This window comes from Carassius carassius, chromosome 5 (genome assembly GCF_963082965.1).
Source record: "Carassius carassius chromosome 5, fCarCar2.1, whole genome shotgun sequence".
Lineage (NCBI taxonomy): Eukaryota > Metazoa > Chordata > Actinopteri > Cypriniformes > Cyprinidae > Carassius > Carassius carassius.
Genome location: NC_081759.1, coordinates 39,638,612 through 39,662,439, shown reverse-complemented (window position 1 = coordinate 39,662,439; position 23,828 = coordinate 39,638,612). Strand labels below are relative to the sequence as shown.

Genomic DNA, 23,828 nt, shown 5'->3' with positions numbered 1-23,828 from the left:
TTTTGCTTTTTTGCCTTGTGCATGTTTTTGGGGTCTGTTGTTCCTCACACCACAGCATTCTTCACAGGCTCAGATTAGACTTCCTACAACCACAGAGATCAGTCCTCTACGTCCCTCAGTAGCCTCAGCTGTGCTTTAATGAAGGCATCTGATACACTGTGGTTTTACAAGATAACTCACCCTGCCATTACTTTGGATGGGAATGTTTCTAGAGTTCATGCTTGTTGCAAATTAATAGTTACTTCCACCTGATCTATTTCGTATTTTTTTCCATTGTTGCATTTGGTAGATGCTTTTATCTAAAGCAGCTTTTCCCAAATATGATCTGATTGTAAATGCACATTCTGAAATATCAAGATATGTGGGAAAGGGTTTTCTATTATATTCTAATATCTACCTAAACATTTTGTATGTATAATAGACTGATAAACCTTCATTTGAAACCACATATCGGCTTTTCTATAAACCTAAAAGGTTGTTTTATGTTAGTTGAATTGTATTTTATGTAATTTCCAAAGCGGGTCTTCATTGTATGGACACTTAAAATCTTGTTTGAGGGATTTATTCAGGAATGGTCCCGAGTGTTAGAGACGCTTTGGGGCTGCTTTGCATTAACTGAAAGGGAGATGCACTCCGTACATATCTACTTGCTTGGGATGGATGGGATTCTTAATTTATTTCTTTTTTTCTTTCAGAAAAGAGAGCGTTTAATTCTACCTCATCGAAGTTTAAGCTGGGGCTTCAATTGGAGACTCAGGTTTTTGACTAACTATTGGGAAGCCCCTTATGACAGCACTGTTAATGTTTCTATAGTTGAATTAGCGCTTGCTGTGCCTCATGTTTCTAATGCCTAGAAATAAACCTGAGACTAAAACCTTGTTAATTAACTGCACTAATAATAAAAGACTACATCTCTTTTATGCATATTCTAAAATGGTTGTACAAGATAATACAGCAGCACACATCACTATACAATGTTTTATTTGCATTAAATGTTAGTTACTGCATTTTAAATGTCTGTACGGTGATCTGTTCCCTTTATAATCCATCAAAATCAGTACATTTGACAATATTACGGCATTCAGGAAAACATACCATATAAAGAAAACAGTTATGAAATTGCAAATGCTATAAAAATATGATTGTATACACAATTTCAGGTATTGCATCAGTGCATATTTAGCAGCATAGATGATGGCCACAAGGCACAAGGTAAGTGGAAAAACAGTAACTTTAGTAATTAAAATTACGTCAAAAATGTTCAGTGGTTATGTCCCTTGAGAAATAACAATATATGCCATTTCGATTCATACATGATTTGCTAACTTTTTAACAGTACAAAATGCGAATTGGACCCAGACCAGCTTACTACAGATTGCAAAAGGGATTAGAACAAGCTGTACTGTATTTCATAATAAAAGCAACAATACAGACTTACTGTACAACTCAAAACCCTCAGTAGTGAGTAGAAACATTAAGTGAGCTTGGTTAAACGTTTATCTTATACATACATTTGCAGGTAATAAAATATACTGTTAGATGGTGGTTTTATACTTAGCAAATTAAATGTGCAGAACAATAAGTGCTTTAATTTTTTATTCATGCCAATATTCACAACAAACCCATTTGAAATTTCAATCTGGAACAGCATCTCATAAGCTGAGTTTTCAGTCCTGTTGAGATCATTTATTGGCTGAATTGGTCACACGACCATCATACTCAAACTTCATAGCACTGGAAGACTTTGTTTCTAGAGTCACTGTTAACAAGAGAGAGCTGAAAGATCCTGTGTCTCCGACGCGCCACAAAGGCCTTTCCTCACTAAAGAGCTCGGTTGGGTGCTGGGAGCTTGGCTTTTTGATAGCAGCGGCATCTTTGTGCCTTCAAACATCTGTCCGTTCATCTGCAAAAGCTTCTTGGGATGCTCTTCTGAGACTAGAGGCTCTTGGTCTTCCTCTTCTGAGATGGCAAACACTGGTACAGTGACGTGGTCATCCTCAACGCTTGATAGTTGACCTTTGACCTGCAGCTGGCTGGTATCTGAGAGCATGTTTGGGGTCGTAATTCCATTGGCTTGTGCTTTGGAGGACTCGGATGTGCCGGAGAGCAGGCCAAAGCAGGGAGCATTGAACCGTGAGCGTCTGAGGTTGATGGAGCTGGAGTTGAGGCGTCGCTGGCGCTGGGCCGGTTGAGTCAGGGGGTAAGAGGCGTTACTCGTGAAGGAGTCGGACTGGCAGCTGTCGGCAGGACTGTGAAGAGGAGCATCAGATAGGACCTTTCCCCTTCCTGAGACTTTAGCTGTGCTTGGGAGTCCCTGAGTGCACAGTGTCATAGTTCAAAAAACAGGAATAGGAATCCGAAAACATGTCTGGTGAGTTTTGAAATATTCACAAGATGTGAATCACATACCACAGATAAATTAAACACGGTACCATTCTTCAAAGTGAAACTTTCTGTAATGTGTGTTTCTCATTAGACTTCCAGTTTAGGTTTAAAGACCATATATATATATATATATATATATATATATAAATTTAATAGATATTTTATCCAGTCTGTGGAAGAGCTTGCTATATGTTTTGAACCTTTATGATTACCTCAAAATGCAATAAATTACACACCCTCATCCTTTTATATCTCTGAGGTTGATGAAAATAAGCTATTTAAAATGATTTATCAATTGATTAATTCAAGGACATATTTGGAGAGGATATCAAATTCATAAAAAATATTGTGCTTGTTTGCAAAAGCCCTTGGTAAATTTGAAAAAAAAAAAAAATAATCTATTAGAGAAAGTAAATTGGAAAACTTCTACTATAAACCTAATTTTTAAGGCAGGATCAGTGGATGAGGTTCAGAATTATAGACCAATTTCTATCCTCCCTGCAATTTTGGAAATGTTGGTAGTTGAACAACTTATCAACTCTAGAAAACCAAGATCTAGTTCACTCTAAACAGTTTTTAGGCCCAAGTATTCGACAAATAGCAAACTGCTTTCTCTCAGAATTTGTTAAAGGAGCTAGATAATTGAAATGAAGTAGGTGCAGTGTTTTTAGATCTCAAAAAGGCATTTGATACGGTGAATCATACATAAATTACATTTGTTTAGCTTCTCTCAGCAGGCAATTAATTGGTTTAGATCATATTTAGACTCTCGAGATCAGAGTGTTAAAATAAATCATTCAAGATCAGCTTTAAGAAAACAATGAGATGGGTCTCCCTCAAGGGTCGATTTTCTGAAAGCAGCTAACTTATACATGCATGCAATGGTCTTTTCGCATTCATCTTATTGTATGACTGTCTGAAGTCAGGTTTACATTTGCACAATCCACTTTTTTTTAAATGTTTTTTATTTTTATTTTTTTACTTTTGCTTAATTTTTTTGTGTGATTATTGTTTAACTGTTGTTAAAAAGGCCTAACCAGGGACTGGGTCTGCAAATTTGCCTTTGGCTAGCAAACTATACGTGGAGGATAGGCTGCTTGAAATTGTAGCAATGTTATACTGCATTGTCCCTGTTAAATAAACTAATAAATAAATATATTCAAAAAAAAAAAAAAATATATATATATATATATATATACACACACACTTTTTTCTGAGAGTGCAGTATATACAGAATGTATTTATTTATTTTAAACAAATTAATACTTTTATTCAACAATGATGCATTTAATTAATCAAAAGTGAATCAAAAGATCAAAAATTTATGGTTTACAGTTCAGTTTAATAGGTTTCTCATATACAGTGGTGGCCAGAATTGTTAGAACACTAGTATTTACAGCAGCTAAAAATGGTTTTAAATCATTTATTTCTATATTTTGCTGTAGTGTGTCAGTAAGAAATATCAATTTACATTTCCAAACATTTATTTTGTCATTAATTGTAAAAACATGGAAAAACACTTTTTTGCCACAACCTGTGCTTGTGTACTTAAATGAATTAAAGAGTCCTAAGGGAAAAAAAATGCTGATGAATGTTATGATGGAGAAGACCACCAAGATCATTAGGAGCACATTTGTGTGTCTGAATTATAGGTTGTAATTCTTATTTTTATTACAGTTGCATAAAAAAATCATAAAACAAACAGTCTTTAAATATTTCACTAATGAACTTTTAATCATATTTTTGTGTGCTAAATGTGATAAAATGCCTTCTGCATCAATACTCACACTGTCCACCAGCTTGGTGAATGGGCTGGTAGAGTTCCAACTGCACCATTTCTTATGGAGTTGAGGAAGAGGAGGAAGGAGATCCTGGAAGGTTCGGACACTCCATGCTCGTGGTCGTGTGCTGTTTGTCGATCCGACCTGGCTGCTCTTTGTCACAGACGTTAACGTTTGGTCTGGAGTCGGCCAGTCGAATGGATGACTGGGTCCTGTGTCACTGTGCCTCAGAAAACGCTCTCGTTGCTATAAAAGACAGAGCTAATTTAGGACAAGTAGATCCTGTACAACTGACAAACACTGAAAAAAAAAACTCTCAGCTGAAAATCTCTTTTGTACGACGGCATTTTAGTGCCACGTTGAAAAAAAAAATTCTAAAATTATGAGAAAATAAGTCAAAATGTTTCGAGAATAAAGTCGTAATAGGCCTACTACGAGAATAAAGTCTAAATATTACGAGAATAAAGTTGAAATGTTTCGAGAATAAAGTCATAATAGGCCTACTACGAGAATAAAGTCGAAATATTACGAGAAAGTCAAAATGTTTCGAGAATAAAGTCAAAATGTTTCGAGAATAAAGTCGTAATAGGCCTACTACGAGAATAAAGTCTAAATATTACGAGAATAAAGTTGAAATGTTTCGAAAATAAAGTCGTAATAGGCCTACTACGAGAATAAAGTCTAAATATTACGAGAATAAAGTTGAAATGTTTTGAGAATAAAGTCGTAATAGGCCTACTATGAGAATAAAGTCTAAATTTTTACGAGAATAAAGTCTTAATATTACGAGAAAGTCGAAATATTACGAGAAAGTCAAAATGTTTCGAGAATAAAGTCAAAATGTTTGGAGAATAAAGTCGTAATAGGCCTACTACGAGAATAAAGTCTATATATTATGAGAATAAAGTCTAAATATTACGAGAATAAAGTTGAAATGTTACGAGAATAAAGTCGTAATAGGCCTACTACGAGAATAAAGTCTAAATATTACGAGAATAAAGTTGAAATGTTTCGAGAATAAAGTCGTAATAGGCCTACTACGAGAAAAAAGTTCAAATATTATGAGAATAAAGTCGAAATATTACGAGAAAGTCGAAATATTACGAGAAAGTCAAAATGTTACGAGAATAAAGTCGTAATAGGCCTACTACGAGAATAAAGTCTAAATATTACGAGAATAAAGTTGAAATGTTTCGAGAATAAAGTCGTAATAGGCCTACTACGAGAATAAAGTCGAAATATTACGAGAATAAAGTCGAAATATTACGAGAATAAAGTCGAAATATTACGAGAAAGTCGAAATATTACGAGAAAGTCGAAATATTACGAGAAAGTCGAAATGTTTCGAGAATAAAGTCAAAATGTTTCGAGAATAAAGTCGTAATAGGCCTACTACGAGAATAAAGTCTATATATTATGAGAATAAAGTTGAAATGTTTCGAGAATAAAGTCATAATAGGCCTACTACGAGAATAGTCAACATATTACGAGAAAGTCGAAATATTACGAGAAAGTCGAAATATTACGAGAATAAAGTTCAAATGTTTCGAGAATAAAGTCGTAATAGGCCTACTACGATAATAAAGTCGAAATATTACGAGAAAGTCGAAATATTACGAGAATAAAGTTCAAATGTTTCGAGAATAAAGTCAAAATGTTTCAAGAATAAAGTTGTAATAGACCTACTACGAGAATAAAGTCGAAATATTACGAGAATAAAGTTCAAATGTTTCGAGAATAAAGTTGTAATAGGCCTTCTACGAGAATAAAGTCTAAATATTACGAGAATAAAGTTCAAATGTTTCGAGAATAAAGTCGTAATAGGCCTACTACGATAATAAAGTCGAAATATTATGAGAAAGTCGAAATATTACGAGAATAAAGTTCAAATGTTTTGAGAATAAAGTCGTAATAGGCCTACTACGAGAATAAAGTTCAAATATTATGAGAATAAAGTCGAAATATTACGAGAATAAGTTTAAATGTTTGGAGAATAAAGTCGTAATAGGCCTACTACGAGAAAAAAGTTCAAATATTATGAGAATAAAGTCGAAATATTACGAGAATAAGTTTAAATGTTACGAGAATAAAGTCGTAATAGGCCTACTACGAGAATAAAGTCGAAATATTACGAGAATAAATTTAAATGTTTGGACAATAAAGTCGTAATAGGCCTACTACGAGAAAAAAGTTGAAATATTATGAGAATAAAGTCAAAATATTCCATGGCACTAAAACGCCGTTGTACTTTCGTCAACATAAGTGCATCCTAAAAAACTAACAAAAAACAACAACTTTGCTTTCACTTTCTTTAATCCCTCCCTGTCTAGCTTGTTCTAATCTGAACAGTGTTTCAAACTTTATATTATAAACACATCCTGTTTTTATTTGCCTCTTTAAGATGAATTGTTTGTTGTAAAACCTCAACCACAAGTCACTTTAGATAAAAGTGTCTTCTAAATGAATAAATGTAAATGTATATAAATGCTGTTTGCAAGGATGCATTCAATTGATAAAACATGACAATAAAATACCAATTATTTCCATTTCAAATAAATGCTATTAATGGCTGCTGAAAATTCAGTTTTGCCATTACAAATAAATTACAAAAAAATCAATAAAATAGAACTTAAATTGTAATAATATTTCACAATATAACTGATTTTACTGTATTTTTTTTTTTAATTGTTATTCAGATTTAAATTTAGCAGATGCTTTTATCCAAAGCAACATACAATTGGGTTATAACAAGAGAAAAAAAAACTAAAACATAAAATACACCAAAAAGGGAAATCTCAAAACAAAAACAAAAAAGAGGAAATTCCAAATATTTGAGTAAACAGGAATCCATTAACATTGCACAATATAATCTATAATACCACTGTTATTAGCTTGATAATACAATTAATTAGGAAAGAAAGTGGCTTACAAAGTTCCCCCACTGGACCCATTCAGAAACGAAATAATTTGTACTTCATAAATGGCTCAAAGGTGCTAGAAATTCAATTTTATAATGAATAAACTTGCATCAGTGTAAAACTAATAAATGTGAGAATTTGGCTTTGATTTCATGCTTTCAGGGAAGTCAGGGAAGCTATATCCAGAGAGACCAGCTGTGTTTAACAGTCCTCGCACATGATCTCCAACAGCTCCCTGTGTCTGAATGAATGAATGAATGAATGATGCATTATATAGTGCTTTATTGTGTATTGTTGTAGTGCTTTACAATCATATGGAGGGTCTCTCCTCAACCACCTCGTTTAGAGTTTATCAAGTATTATGCTGGATTTAAACTTGAGCTGTTCTGGCACGGATTCATATTTTTAACCAAAAACAATACCAAACTGTCCAGTTGTGGGGTAAAGGCAAAAATAAAAATGATAAGAAACTACAGCGACAAACAGCGAGTCGAAACTCAGCCGGACACCAGAGATGCAGGTTTCTGATTCTTCTCAAACCTCCTCGGATGGCACAGCTTGGCAAACCTTTCATGCCACATTTCAGAGCCAAAGCAGCATGGACCACACAATTGCACAGAAGCACACAGAGCTGTGCTGGGAAATTGGCTACAGGCGGATAGCATTCATTAGTCAGAGCTATTAGCGGGCCAGCTCCCCTCCGGCTGCCAGAGTCTCTAGTGAAGAGCTGCTTCTCTGAACATCAGCACACACCATGAAGCTTGGCCTCCATCAGAGCACTACACTGCTCCAGCTATTCAAGCTGAATACAACTAGACACTTGAAACTACAAAGCAAAAGTAAACAGAGTATCTCTTATAGTACTAGGAGAGCAATAGAAGCGCCATATTTATAATAATAATATAAACTTAAAAGATAGCAGAGTGACCCTCAAAATATTTGGACAACAAACCAACAAACCAGGTGGCAACTGAAAAAAAAACATGTGCTGGACATTTTTTCAAAACAAATTTCCCTTGAAAGCACTTAATTATACTTTACTTTGTGATTTCATTGTGGCTGTATGAAATCAGTTTCCCTCACCTTCCATTTTTTGTGCTTTTTTTTCACATCTGGACAAAATAATTAGTCGTTACTGTAGTACATTTAAAAAGAAAATTTAAATAGAGAAATGAAGATGAGAATGAAAAATAAATAATATAAGACATGCATAAGGATAATAAGTGTGGACATTCTAATGTAATAAAAAATATAAAAATAATGTTAAAAAAGGCTTAAATCCAAGTTTAAATATCTAATGTTTTCTAAACTTAAATTTCATGAAACGTTCTGCTGGAAAGCGTGCTTGTTTATTTATTTTTCTCAAATAAAAGCTACTGGTTTTAATATTTTGTGGCTTAATGTGAACAAATATTACACAAATACATTCAAAGGTTTCTCTCGTTACAAATTTTTTTATTTTATTTATATTTTTAAGAACCAAGTCAGTATATTAGATTCCAGAAGGAACATGTGACACTGAAGACTGGAGTAATAACTTTGGAAAATTCAGCTTTGCCACAGGAATGAATTGCATTTTAAAATATATATTAAAATTTTTTTAAAAACTATGTCACAATATTATTGTTTTTCACCCTAAACCTTTGAATGGTAGTGTATGTACAAAATATAGCAACGTTTCTCATCCATTTCTGAATGTAGCTCTGCACAGAAGAATCAGATACTCACAGTATGTGGAGAGAAGGGCAGATGGGCTGAGATGGGTGCAGAGGCGATGACGAAAACCTCATCTGTGCCCAATTCTAATTCAGTCAGACCACTGGAGAACTGTTCTAGAGCAGCCTTCTCTGACATGTCACATTCTCCCTTTACTGAAGACCCTTCAGAGCACAAAACAGTGAACGTATGGAATGTCATATTTGTAAAAATGGCTTTAAATACTTCAGGTTAAGCTTTTAATTAAAAACTAATTAAAACTAATTTCCCTCTTAAGTGTCCCTTTACTTCATTAAGGTCTTGACTTCTCATTATGATATTGTGACTTCATATATTTGTTTTTAAGAAGAAAATTAAAAACATATATATATTCATTACACACTATGATTTTATATGCATAGTTTCTACAAAAAACTATACCATTTGTGTCCCCATTTACTGGGAAACCTCACATAATTTTCACATTATTATTATTATTATTTCAAATATAAATTTGCATTAAAAAACATTTAAGGTTCAAAATGCACCTTCTGTTGTTTCAGTAGAGACATCTAAAACAAATGGCATTATCTTGCCACACGTCTGTTTTTAAATGGACTGTTATTTATTTACATTGTTTATACTGAAAACATTTTCATTTAAGATCAAAAAACTTATTTTAACAAAATATATAATTATATAATTATTTCCATGTGCATTTGAACACAGGAGGAAATTAATTTTTCTGCAAACTTCACCATAATGTAGCTCTGGTAGTCTTGTTGTTATACTGTTGGTAGTCTTGAATTACAGTAATTTAGCCTTGGTCTGTTACTAGAAAACACTAATTCATCTCAATGTATAGGTACAGAAAGGGGACAAATGAACTCCACAGCTTCACCAAAAAACACTAAGCACCTGTATGGGACAGACTGCGGTCGAGGGGAAGGTTGTTGTTGTCGTTCACTGTTCTCAGCTGCTGCTCCAAGTGATTGGGAGAAACCATCTGCAGTTCACTCACATCTGCTGCTGAATTTAGCACTCCTTCTGGAACCTACAACATAATACTTCACTTTATTTCTAAACGAGCAACTAAAACAATCACTCACCAAAGCACCAGATGACAGCACAAAATCACTGTGCATTTATATTTTCTGTGAGAGCTCAAGTCTGCTTTTCTACACACACACATGCATTTAAATATGCAAGGAATAATTTTTAGAATTTAAGTTATAAATCTTAAAATAATTCATATGCAATATTCTGTATACAAAATAAATTGTAATTATTTCAGTTTCATGCCCAATATGCATCATTTATGGATGGTGCATTTAATCAATTCACTCGACATTGCCAAGTGTGGGGAAACATTTTGGACCCTGGATGAAGTACAAACTCCTCCTCATCTTTCATAAAGGTGGCGTCCATCTGTAAGAAGATCATATGATGGCTGTTTACCTCTGAGCTGACGGAAGAGGAAGCATTAGCTTTCTTTGCGCACAGTTTCGGCCTGGGAAAACAACAGAACACAAGTAACATCATTTTGTTGGCTTTTAATCACTGTTATTGGTAATAAGGTGTTCCATTAAATAACTATTTACTTCTCTAGGTTCCCTGTGTATACAGAAACAATGAAAGGCATTGGGGGGAAAAATAACTTCCGCTCAATAACTTCATAAATCAGTTCTGTGAGTGTCAAAAGTGACGCTGTTTATTCCCCCTAGGGCCAACTAAGAATGAATCTTACATGATGGATTCTTTGAAACGTCATGCTTGTGTTTTAAGAAACATCTTTGTGGACAATGGTCTCTCATTTTCTCTATTCTACCCTTTCTCTTGGCTTCTTTTGGTATTCTCCTGCTTTCTTTTCTTTGTATTGTGTGACTGCACCTCACTTTTGTGCATTTAGTTTAATGCCAGGTGCAGCACCATGAACGTGCACAGGTATGAATAGTGTTTTAACATCAAAGTGTTTCCGAAATAGGAGAAGAAAGACTTGATTTAATCTGCCAACAATGGTGAAAAATACCTCCAGTAATAATATCTTAAAGTCTTTCTGACCCCAAACTTTTCAACAGTGGTGTACAGAATATAAGTGTTCTGTACACTACTGTTGAAAAGTTTGGGGTCAGTTAGACTTTAAGATATTATTGTTTCAGTAGGTATGCATTAAGTGGGTCAATAAAATGCAGACATTAGATATACACATGTCCACCACTGGTTCACCTAGCAACTCTTAAGTCAGGAAAGTTTGCATGGCAACTGCATGGGATTTTCTGCAATTTAAAATAAACTTTAAATAAATCCCTGCATCTATAGAAGAAACGTCCTTACCTGAAAATCACACAGAGGATACCAGCAAGGGCCACAGCAAAAACAACTGTCCCACTTACAGCACCGAGCAGTACAACACCAGTTCTGCTGTCGGAGGTCAATGGCGATCTTTGACGTTCGCTTGTGGCTGCCTGAGTTTGATTCTGATAATGGAAAAGAAGAGCGAAACCACGGCCCCAGTGGGTAGTGGTAATCAACTCCATAATGACCTCAACCATGTCATCATCAGATCCAAACACTAACTGGCTGCTAGAAGGCCGTCTAGAGCCGCAGAATCGTGAGGAGAAGGTGATGAGATCTGATATGTAGAGAACATCGTGGGGACAGGCATCAAACAAAGGTGGCTGGGTCTCAGGAATCACAGTGTCACCTGCTTCTGTGGCCATTGGTGGGCTTGACGAGATAAAGTCAATGGAAGATCTTGATGCCTGAGATGAAACCGAATTTCTGTTTTCAACTGGAAGAGATGCTTGTGGAGCCGAGGGGGAATCGGAAAGCATTTTGGCAGAATTGGAAACTTTGGTCATTTCCATTTTGGTGGACTGTTCTTGGATCACCACTTGCTTGACGTCCTCTCGGAGCGTGGACTGGGGTTCTTTTGGACTTCCGAGGCTTTTCGATACCAGCGCGCCACCTTCGGTCGGTACCTCGTCCACAACGGCACTGTTGTGACTCTCAAAGACATCAAAATCAAACATCTCCATGATCAGCTGGTGACCAACAGGTACAAAGAACTGCCAAACACAGTGAGTTCCAGATGAATAGTTATATGGGAAGCCAGGGGACAGAACGAGGCCCTGCACATCCACAACATCCACCTTGGCTCCACAATCAAAGTAAACCTAGAGAACAAAGACAAAAAAAAGCATCAGATGCATTTCCACGGTGACATTCTGAAACTAAATTATGATTGACATGACATGACATTAAAAAATGACCTATTATTGGTCTTTTGTTGGTTTTGATTGCTTCTGTTTTCCTCATTTGTAAGTCGCTTTGAATAAAAGTGTTTGCTTAAATGACTAAAAGTAAATAATTAAACTTGATTAAGAGTACTACTTGTGCACAATGCACATTTCTTAATATAAATCCTAAATTGTGTTTTAATGTCACTATTGATGAGGATTGTGTGATCTTTGAATAATATTGGTCTTTAGGAGCAAAATATTTAAAGTGCCTAAGTATACTTGGAATATTTCCACTTTAACTTAATCAAATATACTTCAGTTCATCTTTAGTTGGACTTCAGCACAATACTTCCACACAATTAAAGTGTAAAAATGTATGCATTTAGCAGACGCTTTTATCCAAAGGGACATACAACTGCATTCAGGCTAACATTTTTTACCTAAAATGTGTAGGTAAAAAAAGCTGTACAAAGCAATAAAAAACTAATATAACAATCATCCTATTATAAAAAATTTAAATATGCATATAATATTAAAATCACTTTCATTTGGAGGTCAAAGAGTTGCATGACGCCTGGGTGAAAGGTGGTTTAACTTTATTGCAGCACATTTAAAGATAACATGGTAGCAAAGGAAAGACAGTGATTACCAATGATGAACATTTCTGCATGACTTGAATTTAGATTAAGATAAGCATGCTCAAACTAAATTACAATTCATGTAATAGCAGTGGAAACTATTGAAGATAATTCTTCCCAGAACCCGCGCTCCAGGGGTTAGTGCTACAGTCCTAAATCATCTTAATAGGCTGTGGTTGTTCTAGCATCGAAAGTTCAAGAAGATGGCATGAGTTCAACAAACCAATGGGAAAGTCTTTGGCGCTGCTCTGTTTCATTCGACGCAACATTAAACATAGGTAAACAATTTTGGCAGTCATAGCTGCACTAACGGTAGGTTGCTAGATTCTTGAAACCAACTGTACATAAAGCATTGCCCTAATTTGATCGTTTCAGAGCAATAATAACAGACGAAATGTTCTGTTCAGAAAATTAGCTTCGGTCTGCCTCTCCCAAACTGAACTATTCAACCTTTCCTCCTTCAACGGGTATCAAAGCTGGATATGTTGGCTGCTTTGCTAACCTCAGGGAGGTATTCCTTCAGACATGCTGTTCGTAATATCTCACAGGTGTCCAGGATGAGGGGACCTCGGTATAATTGGAGGCAGATGGAAATCTGGGCTATACCACTCCAAACAAGAGCTTGGCAGGGGCCTGTTTGTTTATTGGGTTTCCTGCTGGCACTGGTTCTGGACTGTGGGAGGGAATAAAAGAACTGCAAGACCTCAACAATGCCAGACAGGTAACAAGCCTAGCCTCAAGTGACGGCATTATGTGTGACAAAAAAGTGAAATTAAAGATGAAAAGGAGTCAGTTTACTTTCTAAAGATAGATTCCAAGACTTATTGTCATGATTTATTAGTCGACAAGAAATGCTTGATAATCTTTCATGAAAATTTTAAAACACGCAACTGCCTCTGAAAGGACTTTCCTTTTCAGCTGACATTGCCAGGGAAGGAAAATAAATGATGTTAGCCAATAGCCAAATATGACTTACAGTAACTAGGCACAGCTGTAGATTTTAAAATCTTGCTTTGACACAGCATTTTAATGTTGGTTAATATAATAAAGGCAGTAATGATTGTAAAAAAAAAAAAAAAAAAAAAATAAGGATATTAGAAGGATTTTAAAGATAATTGAGAAAGCATCACTTATTGAGGGTAAATTTGGCTTGCAGAATCCTCATTTTGGAACTCGGAAAATAGAGGGTCAAATAAACATCAGATCTTATTATTTTCACCCTCACGCCAATTGATTGCAAACACTTTCATATCTGGAATGATTCAGATATGTACAGTAACATCCAAGTTTCACAATCTAATCCATTACTGATGGATAAAATCGAGTCACCGCATATTTTCACATTTAATTAAAAATGAAATAATCTGGCTTCAAAAGTGGCCACTCAACTGAGACTGCTCTGCTCTCAGTTACTGAAGCCCTGCGACTAGCAAGAGCAGCTTCAAAATCCTCGGTACTCATCTTACTGGACCTTTCTGCTGCTTTTGACACTGTTAATCACCAGATTCTCCTATCCACCCTCAGAAAGATGGGCATCTCTGGAACAGCACTCCTGTGGGTTAAGTCCTACCTCTCTGACAGATCCTTCAGTGTGTCTTGGAGGGGTGATGTTTCAAAGTCACACCACCTTGCTACTGGGGTTCCTCAAGGCTCAGTACTTGGACCACTTCTCTTCTCCATCTACATGACATCATTAGGATCTGTCATTCAGAAGCATGGCTTTTCTTATCACTGCTACTCTGATGACACCCAACTCTACCTCTCATTCCAACCAGATGACCCGACGGTAGCTGCTCGCATTTCAGCCTGTCTGAGTGACATCTCTAGCTGGATGAATGACCATCACCTTCAGCTTAACCTTACCAAGACAGAACTCCTGGTGATTCCAGCTAACCCACTGCTTCATCACTTCTCTATACAGCTGGGCTCATCAACCATTACTCCTTTGAGGACAGCTAGAAACCTAGGAGTTGTGATGGATCATCAGTTAAGCTTCACAGATCACATTGCTACAACTACCCGGTCCTGCAGGTTTGCCTTATACAACATTAGGAAGATTAGACCCTTCCTGTCAGAGCAAGCAACCCAACTTCTTGTCCAAGCTCTTGTTCTCTCCAGACTGGACTATTGTAATGCTCTCCTGGCAGGCCTTCCTGCATGTACTATCAAGCCTCTGAAATTGATCCAGAATGCAGCAGCGAGGGTTGTCTTCAATGAGCCAAAAAAAGCTCACGTTACTCCTCTCCTCATCAGGTTACACTGGCTACCAGTAGCTACTCGCATCAAATTCAAGGTACTGATGCTAGCCTACAAGACGACCACTGGCACGGCACCAACTTACCTAAACTCACTGGTTAAATCTTATGTGCCCTCCAGAAGTTTGCGCTCTGCAAGTGATCGACGCCTTGTGGTACCATCCCAAAGAAGTTCAAAATCACTCTCACGGACCTTTTCCTGGACTGTGCCCAGCTGGTGGAATGACCTCCCAATCTCAATTCGTACAGCTGAGTCTTTACTCATTTTCAAGAAACAGCTAAAGACTCATCTTTTTCGCCTGCACTTAACCAACTAACACTAGCACTTTTCCTTTTCTTGTCTTTTTAATTTTATAAAAAAAAAAAAAAAAAAAAAAAAAAATACTTATGCGTTCTATACTAGACTAACTGAGACTTGTCATGGCACTTGTATACTGTTGTTGTTCTCTTGTTGACCTGACTGCTGACAATTGTTCTCATTTGTAAGTCGCTTTGGATAAAAGCGTCTGCTAAATGATTAAATGTAAATGTAAATGTAAAAAAATCTTGCAGTATATGTAAAAAGGCGTGCGAAAGTTTGGGAACCCCTAGTAGAATCTGTGAAAATATGAAAAATTTTCACAAAATAAGAGAGATCATACTAAATTTATGTTATTGTTTTTTTTTTATTTAGTACTGTCCTGAGTAAGATATTTTACATAAAAGATGTTTACATATAGTTCACAAGACAAAAATATATCTGAAATTATTAAAATTACCCCTTGGTTCTTAATACTGTGTGCTGTTACCTGGATGATCCACGACTGTCTTTCTGTTTTGTGATGGTTGTGCATGAGTCCTTTGTTTGTTCTGAACAGTTGAAACTGAGCACTGTTCTTCAGAAAAATCCTCCAGTTCCTGCAGATTCTCCTGTTTTCCAGCATTTCTGTGTATTTGAACCATTTCCAGCAGTGACTGTATGATTTTGAGACCCATCTTTTCACACTGAAGACAATTGAAAGACTCAAACACAAAATGTTCACTGATGATCCAGAAGAAAACACAATGCATTAAGAACCCGGGATTGAAAACTTTTGGAATTTGAAGATAAAAGTAAATTGTACTTAATTTGTGTTGCGGGAAACATTTACGTATCTTCTATTGCTTCCGAAGGGAAGTACTAAACGAAAAAAAAAAAAGATATTTCAACAAAATAAGAAAAATTTGGACATCTTCATCCTGTTCAAAAGTTTTCACGCCCTGGTTCTTAATGCATCGTTTTTCCTTTTGGAGCATCAGTGAACGTTTGAACCTTTTATAATAGTTGTGTTTCAGTCCATCAGTTGTCCTCAGGGTGAAAAGATGTATCTCAAAATCCTACAGTCACTGCTGGAAAGGGTTCAAATACACAAAAATGCTGGAAAACCGAAGAATCTGAAGGATTTTTCTGAAGAACAGAGCTCAGTTTAACTGTTCAGAACAAACAAGAGACTCATTACCAACCATAACAAAACAGAAAAACAGTAATGGAAAAGTTTTCACGGCTGTAACTCAAGAAGTATGTGTACTATAAGTAAACTTAAATTGTACATATTTTCAGTGGTCAAAAACTGAAAAAATTCAGTGGCTCAAATTTTTTTTCTTTTAAACAGGAATGTTGAAACTAGAAATATATCTTCTGGAGAGATCATACCTGTCTGAATGCTATAAATATAATTTTTCCAAACTCATAAAAAATTCAAGTTTTCACAATATGATTTTATAATTCTGGTTCTTAAACTTTTTATCTGGAGTGTTAATTTTAAGGCCCTATATGGTTCAATTTCAATACAGCTCCATGTCCAAATTGGTGAATTCACCTATTATACCATTGCTCGAAAACCAAATGTGAGTAATACTCATTGTGATTAAAGAATAATGTTTATTTATGACATATATAGTTATTATAACATTTTGCCTTTCATCATTATGTATGTTTGTCTTTCTTTATTCAGAAAAATGAATGAAAGATCCCACATATTATTCAGCTTTGTGTTTGTGCCCCAACCCACTTTAAAAAAAAACCTTTTTTGGAGGACAAAGCGAGATTAGTGTAAAAGTGAAGTTGAAATGGACAAGGCCACTGTAAATAATGTCAGCTTTATAAAGTCCAAGTAAGTTTCATCTTCACACTGCTTTATTTCTTCTGCATACTCTGATTCTCACCCTACGTTTCTCTTCATTCAGGCCATTTATCAAACTCAGATCTGTTGGTCAAAGCCTCATGCTGTCCAAAGTTTATCTCAGGTTCATGTGCTACTACACTAATAATTGCATGCCTGACATTTGATCCGGCCAAATGCCACTCACTGCTGAGTTGTAAAGTAAGCCGATAATGCCCATGAATCTGAGAGACAGAGAGCAAACTAAAATGGAACAAGAGGTGAAAAAAGGTTCAAGACAAGTTGGTCAAGGTCCATGTTTCCATGACCGTCCATGCTAAAGAGGTCCGTGATTTAACCAAATCACCCATCTGCCCTCAGAAAACCATTTGGTGCAACAAGTCCAACAGGATCAAGTATACTTCCAAAAGACAACAAAAAAGAAAACTTTGGCAGTGATTTGCGAGATTTCTGTAAGTACCGCCCTCTCTCTCTCCGAACAAATAGAATTGGGTCATTACCGTGGCTCTGCCATAATACTGGACTATCTGCTGGATAGGGCAGTGTACCATGCATGGTAGACTTCACATGAATGGCGTCCAATGTACCACAGTGTGGAATAGGAAATGGGACATTCTTATAATGCCAAACATCCCAGCTCTGTTACATCATCGTCCCGCACTGGCATGGCGTAATTAGTAAAGTTGTCTTTTCTCCCACAGGGGACACTGGAAGGCTTCGCTGTTTGGTTATATAGCATTTTAATGAAACTAGGGTAATAAGTAGGAGACTTTTACATAAGGTCCCGCTGGTTATCGCGCCCCAGTTGTGCTACATCAAAAGAGAGCTGACAACCCCCTTCCTCCTCTGCCAATCACTCAAGCAATATACACTTGAATACTTAAATTACAGATCGTTCAAAGTCATTCACTAGTCAGTGAGTATCATTTAAAAAATCCATGTCTTTTAAAGTCGACATCAAACATCACAACGGACCAATTTCCTTTCTTAATACACTGCTTTTGGTCTTATTTAATAAAATAAAAGACACTATCACTTAACCTCTGTACAATATGTCAATTTGACATGCAAACCAAAATTGAGTGTTGGAAAATACTTTTTGTTTTTTTGTGAGAATTTCTCAGGGTCATGACCATGCTCGAAAAGTTTTAAAATGTGCTGTGTGTGCATTCAAAATGTTAATAATGATCATGGTTCAATCTGTCAAAACTCCGAGGGCAATGCACACTGCTTTGAAAGCCTAAAGATTTAGCAGTTCAAGCATGGTAACTTTGCTGGGAATCAAACTTATAATGTTGGCATTGCTACAGTAGATCGCAATTCTCTACTAACTCAAACTCAAGAAAAAGTGTAATGTCATCCTTTTACTTGCCACAAATACCACAGCATGACTTGGTTAAGTCAATATGAAACATAAAGGTAACAATGGAAAAAGAATATGGCAAGGGACAAGTCCAGAAGAAATGAGGACGCCATAAACCCTGTGGGCAGATTAGAGAAACACTATAAAGAGGCTGGCAGGTATAAAATGTGTTATGAGCAGTTCTTCACATGTAGCCAACACACACACATCCGGAAAATGACAATACATGATATCCATGGGGATTTCCTGTGTATTATACACGCTGACAAAGATATCAATCTAATGTTACAGTAAATGCATAATAGTGCAAAGCAATATAAGCACAATTTATGCATGCATTTTTGTGCAAACATTTTTCTGTTTAGTTTCATTCCATTTGAATTTCAGCATCTATTCCCTCTGTTGGTGCAACAACAACTCATGAACTGAAAAACAAGCCTCCTGCATTTTCAGCATCAACAAACTGTAGCTGACTCACTGAATGAGTGCGAGTAAAACAGTGCCAGATAAACTCACAGCTGTCGCAGGGAACAGCAGATTGCACAGTAAGGACTGCAATGTGGAAAACACCACACTGAAACTTCCTCTCGTATTTGATAGGTTACACACATCTGTTCACAACCTCTGTTCTTATTGTCATTTATTATTAATTCTCGGCTTGTCTCACCAACACTATCGGCACTTAAAGGCTTTGAACAGAAAAATGTGACTCATTGTGAAATGTGAAAAAGTCAAACAAGCTGTTAAAGCAGCGGTTCTCTTTTGCTGCACAGTGTTTTCACAACAGAGCTTTCAGGGATAGCATGAGCTGACAATATGACTACTGAACTTGTGCTAGCAGAGAGCGTAAGCCCTTTTGCCACACACACACTCAAATGCACAAACATCCTGTGAGTCCCCCATAAGCATACTATGGGCCTCTGTAAGGGGGCTGGAAGAGGAGCACAGCTATTTATTGGTTGTGAAAAGTGATACTGTTCCAGGCACTATGGAGCCCAGAGAGCCCATGATGATGTGTTACAACCGGTTACATCAGTCATAGCTTGCCACTGGACACTGAGGCCAGCAGACCTGGATTATGACAATATTTCACAATAATATCTTGATGAAAAGAGCAGCGGTAGCTGAAGCGACAGATCAGTGCAACACACAGAAACACATTTTCAAACACATAGAAATTAATTAATAATGTAAATGAAACAATAATAATCAATAAAAACTATAAATACATTTTAAAACCAAAAAGCATTATTTTTTTAACTGGTTTTAAATGTTTAAAAATAATACTGGATTTAATTTATCATTTATTTTGTATTTTTCTTATTTATTCCAGGTTCTTTATTTCTGGAAGGTACAGACTTATAAAGCGTAAACCCTGATTTAATCACTTGTTGATTGCAGTTTACTTAAATGGTTTTGGTATTTGCGATTTATACAGTATATACTGTAAATAGCGTAACCCTGAAAATATTTATAATAATTGTTCACAACTGTCGCTGGAGTACTTCTACTGTATTTCTTGTGGTAACTCTCCACAAATCATTCAAAACAGTTACTCTGAAATATCCAAATTCACACAGAATGTGTTCTGCTGGCCAGGAAGTGCACATTAGTGGTTTGTTCTCATTAAAATTGTCACGAGCTGCTTTCTCCGTTCTCATTCGGCTGGGTGAAAAATATCAGAATTGTGTGGGTGTGATATAACATTATTGGTGGGGTGAGGTTGAATAATTGAGAGAAATCACTCACAGAACTCCAACTGCCTTTGCATAGATATGTGAACACAAATAGATGCATGCACGCAGGAATTTTCAGACCTATGCAGTGCTAACCACATTAACTCAAGAATGAGAACAATTCGTTGTCTAAAATATTGATTACTACTAGAGAAACAAACATTGCTGAGAACAAACCCATGACAAGTATCTAAACCTCTTTAACGTAATATCATATAAGGAAGCTTTTCTTCTTTATCCGATTGTGAGGGCCATTCAGCAAATTCCAAACTTCTGGAAATCTGCACAGTTCTGAAAATCAACTTAATTCAAGAGGACAATGGGAGCATTTAGAGGGGCCGGATAACTGCAGAGGCGCTGAGGAGCACACACTCAGTAACTGAAGCGATGCACATCAACAATGCAACAAAGCCTTTGTTAGCGGCTCAGGATTCTCAGAATTATGGAAGAAGAGGATTATGACTGAATCTGACAGGTTGTCACCTCAGAAATAGCCCTTGACCTTATGTGACACAGTCAAAATGATGCTGACCTTTCCCACAAAGATAAATAAATAAGACCAGTATGAAGCTAGTGAGAGAATATACTTCATGATTCAGAGACAAATTATAAATCTGTCATCATTTACTCAATCTAATGTTGAAACCTATGACTTTAATTTTCTTCTGTGGAACATAAAATATATTTTGGAGAATGCTGAATTGTTGTTGGCATTCAGTATAAAAAAAATAAAGAAAAAAAAACACTGAGGAAAAAAATATATAAAATAATCTATAAATAAAATATATATAAAAATATTTTGTGTGCCACAGAAGAAACAACTGCATAAAGGTTTGCTTGTTCTATTTGTATTTTTTTATGATGGAAATTACTCAATGCACTATTAATATTTAAGATCAAAGTTCTGACATAATATGTCTATCTCTATTTATCCTTATATGGAACATCGCTCTGCTTTACAAGAATCAATAAATCATATCCATGCCTGGGAAGGGAATGAGTATTGGTGAAAGGCAGCATGTGGAAATGACCACAGAAGTGTTTAATTGCACGAGTGGAGCTGGTTTTCCACAGGAATCTGCTAATCACCTCCAAAACACACTAAGGTTTTCCTTAACAACATATTTCCCAAACTTTCCCTTTCCTAACATGTGAGAAGCTACATAAACAATGCACAGGCTCTGTGATGAGAACTGATAGAATAAGAAAAGATGGTAAAGTGAAGGGAATATCAAAGGTCCTGTCATTGAGTTCTGATCTATGACTGTACAGTACATACAGGCAGGTTTGAGAAACAAAAGTTTCATAGACTTTATCATCTTGATTTTATTTTGTTTTTGTCTGATACATAATAGGCCTATTTTGACAATGAGATGATGTAACAATATATAACACTATGTATTATGCAGACAGGTTTCTAAAATCCCAGTTTTCTCAGTAATATAGCAGACATTTTAGAGAAATTCAATTTCTATGTTTTCTAGGGTTCAAAGGGGTCTATCATCCGATTTATTTCTTGTCACATAACAAAAACATTGCTTCCCATATGTGGATCACACATAACACTGAGTCAAACATTAATAATATTTTGAACTAAATCCGATTCACTTAGTAGTACTAAGAATGAACTAATCTACTTATGTCAACAGATACTTATGCATATGATTTCCTATAATAATTTAGCTCTACAGGTACACCATAGAGTTGTCATAAAACATGTTTAAAATAAAAATCATATTTTGAAGAACTGAAAACACTGCAATTAAAAAAAAAGATACGAAAAAAACAGCTCATACCTGACCTACACATAAAAATACTGGTTTGTTAATTCAATTCATTTAGTTTAGAATTTTTTTCTATTCTTTATATTAATTTGAATTCTCACTTTGATAGGCTAATTATTTACAGATAAATAGTTTTTATTTCTACAGAAGCGCTGACCGCGTTGAACTGACCCAGACCACACAACAAGCTGCTCCACCTTTCAGCACAACACTTTCGCCAAACCTCCGAATTAAAATCCCTTCAGAACCAGAGACGCAACATTTGAAAGTTGCTTCAACTACTGCATGCTCCACATTTTCTTCAGTAAACTGCATACTATAATCCCTGCTGTAAACATTTGGACAAACCGCAGACAAACACAACAGAAAGTGGGCTACTGCCTGCCATACACTTGTACTCACTTTTTGGGTGAAGCACCCAGTCACCCACAGAAGGCAGATTGTCAGGAACACCCCTGTGCTGCTCAATCCGCGAAGCCCCATTTTTGTCACTTGAGCTCGGCTGCAGACGCACCCAGGACTCTTCCTCTCTCCATTCACCTGAGGGAGCGCGTGGGCGCGCACGCAGCCGCAGCGGAGGTCTGGCGGTGCGCGTTCTCGATCACTGCACAGATCAAATACACATCAGTGTGTCTGTCTGTGTGTGTGTGTGTGTGTGTGTGTGTGTGTGTGTGTGTGTGTGTGTGTGAGTGTGAGTGAGTGAGTGTAAGAGAGAGAGAGAGAGAGAGAGAATGGGAACACTTAATACCATTGGACAATGCTTTAGGGAGTGGAATTACCTTTAACCTAAGTCCTAAAATAGATTTGTTTTGTTTTTATTATTGTTTTATTTAAACTACTTTATATATTTGTGAGGCCAACTATCTATCTATCTATCTATCTATCTATCTATCTATCTATCTATCTATCTATCTATCTATCTATCTACAGGTGCATCTAAAAATAGAATATCATGGAAAAGGTCTATTTTTTGTAATTTAATTAAAAAAAGCAAACTTTCTTTTATTCTAGATTCATTGTATCAAACTGAAATATTTCAGCTGTTTATATATATATATATATATATATATATATATAATTCTGATGGTTATGACTTAAAGCTGAGGACAATTTAAAATTCAGTATCTCAAAAAAATAATAATATTCCATTTTGAGCTCAATTAGTTTGAATAATAATACTGGGTACCTCCTGTGCTAGCTTAGAACATGCAACCAAAATAATGGGGAAGACTACCGACTTGACAGTTGTCCAGAAGACGATTATCAACAGCCTTCACAAGGAGGGTAACCACAGAAGGTCATTACTAAAAGGGCTGGCCTTTCACAGAGTGCTGTATCAAAGAATTTTCATAGAAAGTTGACTGGAAGGAAAAATTGTGGTAGGAAAAAGTTCATAAGCAACAGTGATGGCCACAGCCTTGGGAAGATTCTCAGGAAAAGCCGATTCAAGAACTTTGGAGAGCTTCACAAGGAGTGGACTGAAGCCGGAGTTAACGCATCAAGAGTCACCACACTCAGACATCTTCAGGGAAAGAGCTACAGCTGTCAGCAAGGAAAAAAAGAAATGGACTGTTGCTCAGAGATCCAAAGTCCTCTTTTCAGATGAAAATAAATTTAGCATTTCATTTGGAAATAAATGTCTTGAGTCTGGCGGAAGACTGGAGAAGCACAGAATCCAAGCTACTTGAAGTCCAGTGTGAAGTTTCTGAAGTCAGTGATGATTCGGGGTGCTGTGACGTCTGCTGGGGATGGTACACTGTGTTTTATCGAGTCCAAAGTCCATGCAGCCATCTACCAGGAGATTTTGGAGCACTTTATGTTTCCATCTGCTGACAAGCTTTATGGAGATGCTGATTTCATTTTGCAGCAGGACTTTAGCACCTGTCCACA

The 23,828-nt window shown here is 36.2% G+C and overlaps 1 protein-coding gene across 1 annotated transcript; it reads right to left on the bottom strand.

Annotated features, from left to right (window-relative positions):
- Window positions 1–1,374: 1,374 nt before the first annotated feature.
- LOC132141604 (uncharacterized) lies at window positions 1,375–22,532 on the bottom strand. Its single transcript, XM_059551276.1, has 7 exons — window positions 22,341–22,532; window positions 11,114–11,955; window positions 10,238–10,289; window positions 9,698–9,833; window positions 8,813–8,964; window positions 4,173–4,412; window positions 1,375–2,314 (listed from the first exon to the last, which is right to left on the bottom strand). The coding sequence occupies exons 1-7, from the start codon at window positions 22,419–22,421 to the stop codon at window positions 1,763–1,765; spliced, it is 2,055 nt and encodes a 684-aa protein (XP_059407259.1). The 5' UTR covers window positions 22,422–22,532; the 3' UTR covers window positions 1,375–1,762.
- Window positions 22,533–23,828: the final 1,296 nt, after the last annotated feature.